General features: G+C 41.2%; 1 protein-coding gene across 1 annotated transcript; it reads left to right on the top strand.

Moving 5' to 3' along the window:
* The first annotated feature begins 385 nt into the window (after window positions 1-385).
* On the top strand, window positions 386-13151 carry LOC129822964 (uncharacterized). The gene is made up of 5 exons (XM_055881561.1): window positions 386-733; window positions 8539-8667; window positions 8779-8859; window positions 10282-10401; window positions 10572-13151. The coding sequence occupies exons 1-5, from the start codon at window positions 629-631 to the stop codon at window positions 10857-10859; spliced, it is 723 nt and encodes a 240-aa protein (XP_055737536.1). The 5' UTR covers window positions 386-628; the 3' UTR covers window positions 10860-13151.
* Window positions 13152-13287: the final 136 nt, after the last annotated feature.

The following is a 13287-nucleotide window of genomic DNA, read 5'->3' as shown; positions in this document are numbered from 1 at the left end:
CATGCATCAACCAATGGTTGTGTGCCAGGTCATCGACTCTGTTATCAACTGACAGATTGCTATATATGATGTGGTTAGCTGATACTTAAAATACCTATTCAGGCGCTGTAAGATCTGGCAGGTGTCAGAAACGCCTGGGCAGAGGAATGCACCCCTTATTTGACCAAAGAGGTGCCAGCGGGAGCACACTATGGGTATGTCCCAATAGTATCTCATTTACCCTAAAGTGTAGGCCTACCCTCGTTCACTAACCTACTTTCCACAAATCTAAAAGCATTGGAATGGTGGAGTCGTGGGCAAGTAGGAGTTTCCACCATATTTCCTATACCAGTCATTTCCTTTCAAATTAGTGAAGGGAAGTGAACAAGTGCACACATTGTGAGGAATGACATAATTCGGACATAGACCCTAGGTAGCGAGTCCATTAGGCTATTACAGCGCTTTCTGTAATAGACGGGACTGGAAAGTGAAAGCTATTGGAGTCAGTGACGGAAGTTAAATATATTGTCATGCTGTCCGCTGGCCAAGCAGGGAGATTGATAGATAAACAAGCCCGGCTGGTTATTCTAGGCTTATTACAGCTAGAATATAAAGAAGGGATTTATTTCAGTAAGAAACACTACAACGCATGAACATTTTACTGCTGTATGGAAAACGCAACAACGCAGCCAGAGTGGTGGGAGTGGCACCTTTTTGTGAATATGAACCAAGAATGGTAGCCTACATACAAATGGTAGGTAACATAATAGGCTACTGTATAGTCTAGCCGAAGTTCAGTTGACTCACAGAATTATAAATACCATAACCCACTGGGCACTGACTTCAATTCAACGAAGTAAAACACATATAGAAATATCTGAAAGTTAACCTACCACCATCAATTTGTTTTCAGTTTGGACATTGGTTTGATATTCGGAGTTTGCTTGTCAATATCCTTGGATGGTTAGAGTGATTTGGGTAGAATCTGATGATAATAGAGAGTAAGGTACAGCCTTTGTTTTGTCCGTTCCGTTTTCAAAAAGTGACTTTAGATTGGTTTCAATGGGGGCATATTATGCACTCGCAGCTAAGGGACCGTCTTAAAAGTTCAATTAGCAGAACATGGTGTTTACAGAAAATACATTTATTTGCCGCAGTTAAATAATATAGAGATCTCAAGCCACCTTTATGTGTTTTTCCACACAATTACATTTTGAAATTTTATGTTGTTTATTTTTCATGAACTGCAAAAATAAGAGTTCCAAAAATATAAATAGAACTATGATCGTTCTCACTCGTATGCAACCTATTGTAGCCTACTTGCATAACCTAGAGAGCTAAAATCACTTGTAGCAAAGTCACTTTCATAAGAGAGGTAAAGGAATCACTGAATCTTTAAAAGTGATTAACACCGCACGTCTGTAGATCTGGAGCTCAAATAGAAAGGTCTAACTTTCAATCCCTTCCTATCACAAGAAATATGCCTATAAAATCAGGGAAGAGGTGAACTGTAATGATATTTCCCATTAATGTAACATGGATGAGGGGAGTTAGTGACTTCACATTATGTGGTTTTCCATCTCCATTTCACCTGGATAGGAAGCTTTTGAAAAGTATCCCTGTAAATGGGTCAAATATAGCATCATTAGTAGCTAGAGTTAACTAATAAAAATGTTGGGCCCTTCAGCAACTGAGGGCCCAATGCAGTGTGTGCAGGGCTATTACCAGGGTTTGAGTTTTAGTGAGGTCAGGAAATTTGAAAGTCATTTACTGCATTTCTATACAACAAAAAACTGCTGTAGGTTCCTTCACCTCAGTGGAACTACAAACACAAACGCCTATTAGATATACAATTGTAATGTTATACCCCTGAAAGGACAGAAATATAATACCTTATTAACTCTGACATTTAGCATCAGCGACGAAACTAAAACGTATGACATTTTTAAACTGTATTGTTTGTATGTTGATAGCATGTTAATGTAGGCCTATAGAGCTCTGTCTAGTATTACTTAGCCAGCTAGAAAGATAAATAAGATGCCAGGAGAATGCTACCTGCCCGAATGCATAGTGCCAACTGTAAAGCTTGGTGAAGGAGGAATAATGGTCTGGGGCTCTGTTTCATGGTTCAGGCTAGGCCCCTTAGTTCCAGTGATGGGTAATCTTAACGCTACAGCATACATTGACATTGTAGACAATTCTGTGCTTCCAACTTTGTGGCAACAGTTTGGGGAAGGTCCTTTCATCTTTCAGCATGACAATGCCCCAGTGCTCAAAGCGAGGTCCATACAGAAATGGTTTGTTGAGATCAGTGTGGAAGAACTTGACTGGCCTGCACAGAGCCCTGACCTCAACCCCATCGAACACCTTTGGAATGAATTGGAACGCCGACTGCGAGCCAGGCCTAATCGCCCAACATCCGTGCCTAACCTCACTAATGCTCTTGTGGCTGAATGGAAGCAAGTCCCTGCAGCAATGTTCCAGCAACTAGTGGAAAGCCTTCCCAGAAGAGAGGAGGCTGTTATAGGAGAAAAGGGGGGACCAACTCCTTATTAATGCCCATGATTTGGAATGAGATGTTCGACGAGCAGGTGCCCACATACTTTCAGTCATTTGGTGTGTGTGTGTGTGTGTGTGTGTGTGTGTGTGTGTGTGTGTGTGTGTGTGTGTGTGCGTGCGTGCGTGCGTGCGTGCGTGCGTGCGTGCGTGCGTGCGTGCGTGCGTGCGTGCGTGCGTGCGTTTGTGTGTGTATGTGTTTTGCTGCTAACTGAATTGTATGCATTAGTCAGAGTTAAATATTAGAGATTGCGGGTGTGTAAATTGGAGCCATCAATCAAAGCAGACATTTATATGTTCAGGACTTCTGAGCAGAATGTTGGAAAGCAAAACACACTTCTCAAAATCAAGACGCCAGGCTGATTGGATATTGAAATGGACTCGGGAAATTACAGATTATTTCTTTATTTTCTAAACTTTATCTAATTTTAATGACGTTATGGTGTTATCCATATGCTTAGGGACTATTGTTTTTTCAGTCTGACACACACATCTACAGAATGGAGTGGACATGAGTCGGTCATGATCATGTAATGAGGTAGCCCCGCCTGCGAACTTCAAAACCAGTGTTTGCCTTCAGCCTAAAAGGGAATTACCTATTGGTCTAACAGTCTAGGATGTTGGTTGCTCCTGTGGGAGACCTAGGTTCATATCCTGTGTGTTACACGTACAATGCAGTCTTATTCTAAAATTGATTGAATTGTTTTTTCCCCTCGTCATCCTACACACAATACCCCACAATTACAAAGCAAAAACAGGTTTGTAGAAATGTTTGCAAATGTATAAAATAAAATAAACTGAAATATCACATTTACAGTACTCAGACCCTTTACTCAGTACTTTGTTGAAGCGCCTTTGGCAGCGATTACAGCCTCAAGTCTTCTTGGGTATGACGCTACAAGCTTGACAGACCTGTATTTAGGGAGTTTCTCCTATTCTTCTCTGCAGATCCTCTTAAGCTCTGTCAGGTTGGATGGTGAGCGTCGCTGCACAGCTATTTTCAGGTCTCTCCAAAGATGTTCTTATCGGGTTCAAGTCCAGGCTCTGGCTGGGCCACTCAAGGACATTCAGAGACTTGTCCCGAAGCCACTCCTGTGTAGTCTTGGCTGTGTGCTTGGGGTATATGTCCTGTTGGAAGGTGAACCGTCGCCCCAGTCTGAGGTCCTGAGCACTCTGGAGCATGTTTTCATCAAGGATCTCTCTGTACTTTGCTCCATTCATCTTTCCCTCAATCCTGACTAGTATCCCAGCCCCTGCAGCTGAAAAACATCCCCACAGCATGATGCTACCACCACCATGCTTCACTGTAGGGATGGTGTCAGGTTTCCTCCAGACATGACGCTTGGCATTCAGGCCAAAGAGTTCAATATTGGTTCCATCAGACCAAATAATCTTATTTCTCATGTTCTGAGAGCCTTTAGGTGCCTTTTGGCAAACTCCAAGCAAGCTGTCATGTGCCTTTTACTGAGGAGTGACTTCTGTCTGGCCACTCTGTCATAAAGGCCTGATTGGTGGAGTGCTGCAGAGATGGTTGTCCTTCTGGAAGGTTCTCCCATCTCCACAGAGGAACTCTAGAGCTTTGTCAGAGTGACCATTGGGTCACCTCCCTGCAAGGCCCTTCTCCCCCGATTGCTCAGTTTGGCCGGGCAGCCAGCTCTAGGAAGAGTCTTTGTGGTTCCAAACTTCTTCCATTTAAGAATGATGGAGGCCACTGTGATCTTGGGAACCTTCAATGCTGCAGAAATGTTTTGGTACCCTTCCCCAGATATGTACCTCGACACAATCTTGTCTCGGCGCTCTACAGACAATTCCTTCGACCTCATGGCTTGGATTCTGCTCTGACATGCACTGTCAACTGTGGGACCTTATATAGACAGGTGTGTGTCTTTCCAAATCATGTCCAATCAATTGAATTTACCACAGGTGTACTCCAATAATGTTGTAGAAACATCTCAAGGATGATCAATGGAAACAGGATGAGATCAATTTTGAGTCTCAGCAAAGGGTCTGAATACTGATGTAAATTAGGTTTTTCTGTTTGAAAGTATTAATACATTTTCTAAAATTTAAAAAAACTTTTTTCGCTTTGTCATTATGGAGTATTGTGTGTAGATTGATGAGAATATGTTTCCCTTTAATCCATTTTAGAATAAGGCTGTAACATAAAAAAATGTGGAAAAAGTCAAGGGGTATGAATACTTTCCGGATTCACTGTATATACACATACTCACATGTTTCATAGATAAAACTTAATTCAATTGCTTCATGTAAATGATTTCAATTTCTGTGATATTTTTAAAGCAAGGACTTGATGAGCTACTAAAACATTTAAGCAGTCTTTAAAACCATATTGGTTTAATGGCCATCAGAATGAGTAAGAAAATCAGATGTACTGTACAGAATCACATGAATCAATTAATAATGTGCAATTTCACAGTTGAAGGACAAAACTGCCTCTGAAGCCACATTGGCAAATATATAAAGTCAATATAAGCAGCAGTGTGTGTGTGTGTGTGTGTGTGTGTGTGTGTGTGTGTGTGTGTGTGTGTGTGTGTGTGTGTGTGTGTGTGTGTGTGTGTGTGTGTGTGTGTGTGTGTGTGTGTGTGTGTGTGTGTGTGTGTGTGTGTGTGTGTGTGTGTGTGTGTGTGTGTGTGTGTGTTTGCACGCTTGGCTCATCTGTCTGTATGCCTCACATGGTTCCAAACAGAAAACGTAATTATTTGAACAATGGCTCGTGTAATCAGAAGAGTCAAATATTTATTAATACCCACAGCTGGTGGGATCATTTTAATAAACATGTGTCTTTGACATTTGATAGTGTAATACTCTCTTACGGACCAAATGAGCCAAGTGAAGGAGACAGACAATTAAGCTTTAGCGAGTCTGTAGTCTTTCTTATGAAGTTTATCTATTTGCCATTCCCTCCCTCTCTCGGTGTCTGATCCTCTTGAATACACTAGCTGTGTGTTGACCATGGCTGTGTGCCAGGGCAGAATAGAATGTTCTCACCATCCAGTCCTTGGTTACAATAGCTTCTCAGGAATAATTGACTCTCGGAATGCATCGCCTTCCCATTAGAAAACAAAAGACTTTGGAACTGTGGAGTTTTTTTTGCAACATTTCTGTTTTATCCTCATTTATCATTATAAAATTACATGATTTTGACCCTATACTTCAATGAAAATGGTTTCCCCTCTCCATTCCCTAGGTGATTAGTATCAGTTTCCCCCAGGTTGGAACATCTTATTGCAGGTCTGAACGGGGTCTTTGCTGAGATCATCAGTGTGACAGGGACACACTGTTTAAAATCAGCTGTGTGGGGGTCTGTGTGTGTGTGTGTGTGTAGACTCACTTCTCTGTCCAAGGTCATTTTACCTTTTTGAGGGTGTGTTTGTGCATGCAGTGGCACACTGTCAGTGGTGGAAAAAGTACTCAAGGAAAATTACTCAAGGAGGCCTCCCGAGTGGTGCAGTGTTGCGGCGTCACTGTGATTACCGGCCGTGACTGGGAGTCCCATAAGGCGGCGCACAATTGGCCCAGCGTCATCCGGGTTAGAGGAGGGTTGCAGTGGGGGGGCTTTACTTGGCTCATTGTGCTCTAGCGACTCCTTGTGGCGGACCGGGCGCCTCCAGGCTGACTTCAGTCGTCAGTTGAACGTGTTTCCTCCGACACATTGGTGCAGCTAGCTTCCCGGTTAATCGAGCAGGTGTTAAGAAGCACCGCTTGGCGGGTCATGTTTCGGAGGATGCATGACTCGAACTTCGCCTCTCCCGAGCCCGTTGAGTTGCAGCGATGAGACAAGATCATAATCACGAAATTGGGGAGAAAAAGTGGGTAAGAAAATATATATATACAATACAAAAGTTTGGACACTCATTCCATTTTTTTTTCTTTATTTGACTATTTTCTACATTATAGAATAATAGTGAATACATCAAACTATGAAATAACACATATGGAATCATGTAGTAACCAAAAAAGTGTTTAACAAATCAAAATATATATTATATTTGAGATTCTTCAAAGTAGCCACTTGATGACAGCTTTGCACACTTGGCATTATCTTGGCATTCTCTCAACCAGCTTCATGATGTAGTCACCTGGAATGCTTTTCCAACAGTCTTGAAGTCATTTATACATATGCTGAGCACTTGTCGGCTGCATTTCCTTCATTCTGTGGTCCAACTCATCCCCAACAATCTCAATTGGGTTGAGATCGGGTGATTGTGGAGGACAGGTCATCTGATGCAGCACTCCATCACTCTCCTTCTTGTTCAAATAGCCCTTACACAGCCTGGAGGTGTGTTTTGAGTTATTGTCCTGTTGAAAAACAAATAACAGTTCCCCTAAGTGCAAACCACATGGGATGGCGTATTGCTGCAGAATGCTGTGGTAGCCATGCTGGTTAAGTGTGCCTAAATCACCAACAGTATCACCAGCAAAGCACCCCCACACCATCTCACCTCCTCCTCCATGCTTCACAGCGGGAACCACACATGCGGAGATCATCCGTTCACCTACTCTGCGTCTCACAAAGACACGGCGGTTGGAACCAAAAATCTCAAATTTGGACTCATCGGACCACAGGACAGATTTCCACCGATCTAATGTCCATTTCTTGTGTGTCTTGGCCAAAGCAAGTCTCTTCTTATTATTGGTGTCCTTTCGTAGTGGTCTCTTTGCAGCAATTCAACCATGAAGGCCTGATTCATGCAGTCTCCTCTGAACAGTTGATGTTGAGATGTATCTGTTACTTGAACTCTGTGAAGCATTTATTTGGGCTGCAATCTGAGGTGCAGTTAATTGCCGATTTCTGAGGCTGTTAACTCTAAAGAACGTATCCTCTGCAGCAGAGGTAAACCTGGGTCTTCCATTCCTGTGACGGACCTCATGAGAGCCAGTTTCATCATAGCGCTTGATGGTTTTTGCGACTGCACTTGAAGAAACATTCAAAGTTCTTGAAATGTTCAGGATTGACTGACCTTCATGTCTTAAAGTAATGATGGACTGTCGTTTCTCTTTGCTTATTTGAGCTGTTCTTGCCATAATATGGACTTGTTTTTTTTTACCAAATAGGGCTATCTTCTGTATACCAACCCTACCTTGTCACAACGCAACTGATTGGCTCAAATTGATTAAGAAGGAAAGACATTCCATAAATTAACTTTTAACAAGGCACACCTGTTAATTGAAATGCATTCCAGGTGACTACCTCATGAAGCTGGTTGAGAGAATGCCAAGAGTGTGCAAAGCTGTTATCAAGGCAAAATATGTGGTATTATTCCATATGTGTTACTTCATAGTTTTGATATCTACACTATTATTGTAGAATATTAGTGGAAAATAGTAAAAATAAACAAAAATCATGGAATGAGTAGGTGTGTCCAAACTTTTGACTGGTACTGTATATAAAATGTTTTTTTAGAATGATTCAGGAGCCCGTACTCAGTGAGTGTAGACAGCCTGCTGCCGCTCTGCTAATCGTCAGATGGGGGGAGGAGAGGAGGTAGGGGGCCCATGTGGGTAACTGAGGGGACCTGCTTTGTTTGGGTAACTGATTAATAATAAATAAAACAAACTGCATAATAAATAAATGTTACTGGCCAATTGTGTGAGTCAGTGACTGGGCTCAAACCCATAGGGGCCCAATAGTTTATTATTTATTTTTATCTAACCATAGGAGCCCACTCGCAGTGTTCAAAATACACCAAAGAGAATCATATATATATTTTTTAAACTAAGCCCAAGGCCTATGATTTCTTAATCCGGTCCTGAACATGGTACAATCGGTCTGTAGTTTAGCTGTTGACTACTGCCAGACCAGAGGTCCAAAATGTCTCGTAATGGCACTCACCTGGATCGGTAAAGTATGAGTAGATAAAGATAAATCAAAATAATATTTAGCATGAGCCATGAGTCTGTAACTACTGTGGATAATGCTAAGACTGTTGTACACTTACACCTCTCTCTTTCCCTCTGTCTGTCTTTCTCTCACACACACAGAATATTCTTGGCATCTCTGTCTTTTCTCTCATGCTGCTACCTCTGGCGTTGTCTTGTGACAGCAACAGGACTATGAGAGAGATCGCTGAGGACTACGAGACTGTCATCTACCCGCTCCTTCAGAACCTTGTAAGTACCATGACGGACAAGGGGTTTTCCTGTTGCCATGGAGATCTCAAAATTGACTTTAAACGGTTTATATGGATCGTGTTAAATGGAGCTCTCTGCTTTCACTCATAGGAGAACAACATCACGGAATCATTAATAGTGATTAATAAAACCTGCACGGAGAAGGAAATCGCTGAATGTGAGAAGGATAAAGTGAGTATTTACAATATTATGAACAAACTTCCTTCCAGTGGTTTAAAGTACTTAAGTAAAAATACTTTAAAGTACTACTTAAGTAGTTTGGAGTACCTGTACTTTACTATTTCAATTTTGGAATACTTCTACTTCACTATATTCTTTAAGAAAATATTGTAATTTTCACTCCATACATTTTCCTTGACACCCAAAAGTACTAGACACATTTTGAATGCTAAGCAGGACAGGACAATTGTCCAATTCACGCACTTATCAACAGAACATTCCTAGTCATCCCTACTACCTCTGATCTTGTCACGATCGTTATAAGGAGTAGACCAATCCTATGTATGTTTCAATCCTTTATTTTGGAAATGAAAACTTAAAACAACAAAACGTGAAGCTAAATAATAATGCTCACAGGCAACTATACATAGACAAGATCCCACAAAGCACAAAGGGGAAATGGCTGCCTAAATATGATCCCCAATCAGAGACAACGATAAACTGCTGCCTCTGATTGGGAATCATACCAGGCCAACATAGATGTATAATTACCTAGATGACCCACCCTAGTCACACCCCGACCTAACCAACATAGAGAATAACAGGGCGTGACAGATCTGGTGGACTTACTAAACACACAGGCTTCCTTTGTAAATAATGTCTGAATGTTGGCGTGTGCCCCTGGCTATCCATAAATTTAAAAACAAGAATGTAACGATGTACGCTGAGAGTTGGGAAGCAAATTCAGAGAGTGCTTCAATAAATAAATTAAACAAACACGTAACACAAACAACGGACAGACATGACCCAGGAACAGAAATAATGACGGCTGGGGAAGAAACCAAAGGGAGTGACATATATAGGGCAGGTAATCAAGGAGGTGATGGAGTCCAGGTGAGTGTCATTATGCGCAGATGCGCGTACCGATGGTGACAGGTGTGCGACATAACGAGCAGCCTGGTGACCTAGAGGCCAGAGAGGGAGCACACATGACAAAGAAAATGGTGCGTCTGGCTTGCTTAATATAAGGAATTTTAAATTATTTATACTTTTACTTTTGATGCTTAAGTATATTTTAGAAATTAAATTTACTTTTGATATTTAAGTATATTTTAAACCAAATACTTGTAGACTTTTACTCAAGTAGAATTTTACTGGGTGACTTTCACTTGAGTCATTTTCTATTAAAGTATCTTAATTTTTCCACCACTGCTTCCTTCCATCTTTTCGTCCCTCACTCATTTTCTCATCTCTCACCTGACCAAAGATCAACCACATGGCAATGGTGCAAGGCTGTTACCTTACTGCTTCCTGCTATTTTAGATTAGGAACTGCATCACCAGAGTAGACAACCAACACAGAACATTGACTTGAATGGGAATGTCCACTGTAGTCCATCTAATTCTCCAGATGACTCTGATCATTGTTTTGTAGGAGAGACAGTTCATCCACAACATGCTGTGTAGCCATACCAGACTCATCAGGCTCTATAAGCTAGAGAGGCTCAAGAGAGACATCCTGTGCTCACTGGGCCGTCACTGTCCTAGAAAACAGGTGAGATCCATTCATTAGTAGTTAGCCAACTACACTACATGTACAGTATGTCTTTCTTACAAATGTTGAGATACTCTTTTTATATCTAATCACTGTATTATTACTGCCCATAGATATTGATTGACCATATTATTATTGAGTTGTCAATGTTCCCTTTTCTCAACATCCAGAGGAGTTCACAAGGACAGAGCGCACACCATCAGCATCCGAATAGAAAGAAGAAGTCAGGAGGAGAAAGGGAGGAGGAAAAGGAGAAAACTGAGGAGAACAGAGGGACCACGGAGGAAGGAGGGGAGAGGGTGGACAGTGGGAAACAGCAGAGACGAGATAAAGGGGAGGGAAGGAGGAGCACAGAGGCCATGGAGCGGAGGAGGAGACGGTGTGGACAGAAGGTGTTTGTGGACAGCTTGAATGGGTGCTACATGTCCCTGGCTGAAAGATATGGAGGCCTGAGATGAGAGGAGAGATGTGGCCCGGAGCTAACCGCACCAAGAACCAACAAACTTACTGTAAAGTGTATAGTTACTGTAAAGAAAAAAATGATACCATGCGTCCTGTAAAGTAGTATCGTCTTGCCAGACACTTACTTAGAATAAAAGTGTCTGCTAAATATTCATCCTATTATAATAGACAAAGGCGAAAATCTCTGTGGTACCTAACAAATTGTGAGGTGTTCTGTTACAATGATGAAACTCTTGTGTCGTAATGATAAGTCTGTGGCACAGTGCAATTATCCTAAAGCAAACAAACAAAGATGATTGATTGCTTGTGTAGAAATTAAGTGCACTTTTGAGTAGAGAATTGTTGTAGCTCATGATGTCCCTCTTTCTGCTCCAGTTAGTGGTATTGGGCAGTGAGCCTGGCCTTGGGTGTGTGACAGTGTTGCTTTATTATTATAGAATGGCAGTTTGAAAGCCTATTACGCCAAGGATGTTTGCTTTCAACTTTGTGTCTTAACTGAAATCCACATAGGGCTACTAAAACCTTCCCCAAAAACTTCCTGTGAAATTCAACCAACGCCTTTCGCGCAAGCCTTTTTCCCTTATTTGATGAATGATGCTCATCTTGACCTGATTTCAAGCTTTGTAGAGTAGTTTTCCAAGCATAAGGCAACATGATATCCAATGTTGTCTTATTGTAACTGTAGCATTGGTTTTAGTACTATTTATTTTTATTCTGAAATCATATTGACTCACAAGTGTTAACTGTACCCCTGTAATACTTTTATTGTGAAGCACTTAAATTATCCCCTGCGTGTGTCAGAGCAAAATAAGACGTTTTGATGTTGATGTGATCCTTAGGCCACTATAACTCTACATTAATAGAGTTTAAACTGCCATTGTGGTTTTGCCTGGGTGCCAGTCTGTTTCTGCTGTTGCCATTTAACACTTTCAAAGCCTGGTGAAGGAGAATATGTGCATTAATTACTCTGATCCTTATAATGTGACAAAGTGGTAGTTGTACATGCTAGCATGATTAATTATGCATTTATATTGTAACATTTTATTTTGTTTAGTGTTTTGTTGCTCAAGCATTTGATTCATAGTGTCTTATGCTGCATTCATAACCAAGTGGGAAGGTGGTAATTACCTGTTGTGAAGTCGTAAATATGAGTTGGATGCATTCACATGCTTTCAACTCATTGAGAAAGCTGCGTCAAACCATAAACTAAAAGTATAGCTGCCATGCTTAAACAAATTAGAGTCTTCAAAAACAATATGAATAGATTGCTTTTCATAAATGTTTCTTGTTGCATTTAACTGTTGAAAATGTTGTTATTGAGGTAATTTCCTTAGTAGGTGAGTTCAGCATGTGGGTGAAGTCGTAGCTCAGGGATCATAGACGAGTTTCCCACTAGTAATTGCGAGTTGGAAGGGAATTCCAGGGGATTTCTCCCCGTCGTATGGTCCTATGACGAATTTATGAGGTCTTATATAGAGCTTCAAAATAAAAACAACCAATACATCATCATGAGTAGCTTAGCTATAGTAAAGGTCAACCAATAGAGGTCAAGTCTTTGAGTGCCTGCATCCTCCAAAGATGGAGAGGGACAGTTCATGGCTTGATCAGGTGACCAGGGAGATGGTGATGAAGAGTCTGGTGACGATCATGTAGAGGGCTACTCTGGGAAACAGCCTAAGTCATGTAGCTACTGGACTTCTCCCTCACAATGTATGGCACCCACTTGGGTGATGCCTCGTCAGCTCTGGGCATCAGTCGTTCTCATTATGAGCCCTTTGCCTCAGCACTCCAATTCCTCTCAAGCTTCAGGGGACTCTTCAATTGATGTTTTCAAACTCCAAAGATCAGGAACCAGCAGCCAGGTGAAACAAAAAAAGCTGGTACAATGTCTAGATGCATCATTCAAACAAAAACAATTTGCCAGCTAGCTAACTAGCTAGCCAAGCCAAAGAGTTGACCTGCAGTCCATCTTCAAATCTGTGGGTTAAAACCCCCATGGATATGGAATAAAACTCAGTTATAAAAAAATAAAACAGCTGATACAAATATATACATTTAAAACACATACAAATGATGAAATAGTTTCATATTTACAGGATCTCTCTGCTTAGGCTGCTACTGGGGCGCTATGGAAACTATAGAACCAATAATAAGCCCATATGGGCTGGGCACCAAATGGTGTACATGGAAAACAAACAGATATCAGGCTGATTGAGTTATGATTGTGTTATCCATGTACTGTATACTATGTATTATATTCTACCAAGGACTGCAAATATATTTTTATATTCAACTGCAAATATATTTTATATTCAACTGCAAATACGTGTTATGGTGTATTCCTTCTTTAAAGACCAACTAACCCACAACTTAAGGGACAGATACAACCAGTCTGCTGTTTTTCCCTAGCTAAAGATGACAACA

Source organism: Salvelinus fontinalis, chromosome 25, assembly GCF_029448725.1.
Source record: "Salvelinus fontinalis isolate EN_2023a chromosome 25, ASM2944872v1, whole genome shotgun sequence".
Classification (NCBI taxonomy): domain Eukaryota; kingdom Metazoa; phylum Chordata; class Actinopteri; order Salmoniformes; family Salmonidae; genus Salvelinus; species Salvelinus fontinalis.
Note: the sequence above shows the minus strand (reverse complement) of the source record. Positions and strands in the feature narration are given on the sequence as shown.

What these genes read in the sequence shown, in the direction of transcription:
- LOC129822964 (XM_055881561.1), top strand. Translation starts at nt 629, where the DNA reads ATGAACATTTTACTGCTGTATGGAAAACGCAACAACGCAGCCAGAGTG. An exon ending in CTGAATGTGAGAAGGATAAA is followed by an intron (nt 8,860 to 10,281) that starts GTGAGTATTTAC and finishes ATTGTTTTGTAG; the next exon opens with GAGAGACAGTTCATCCACAA. An exon ending in GTCACTGTCCTAGAAAACAG is followed by an intron (nt 10,402 to 10,571) that starts GTGAGATCCATT and finishes CTCAACATCCAG; the next exon opens with AGGAGTTCACAAGGACAGAG.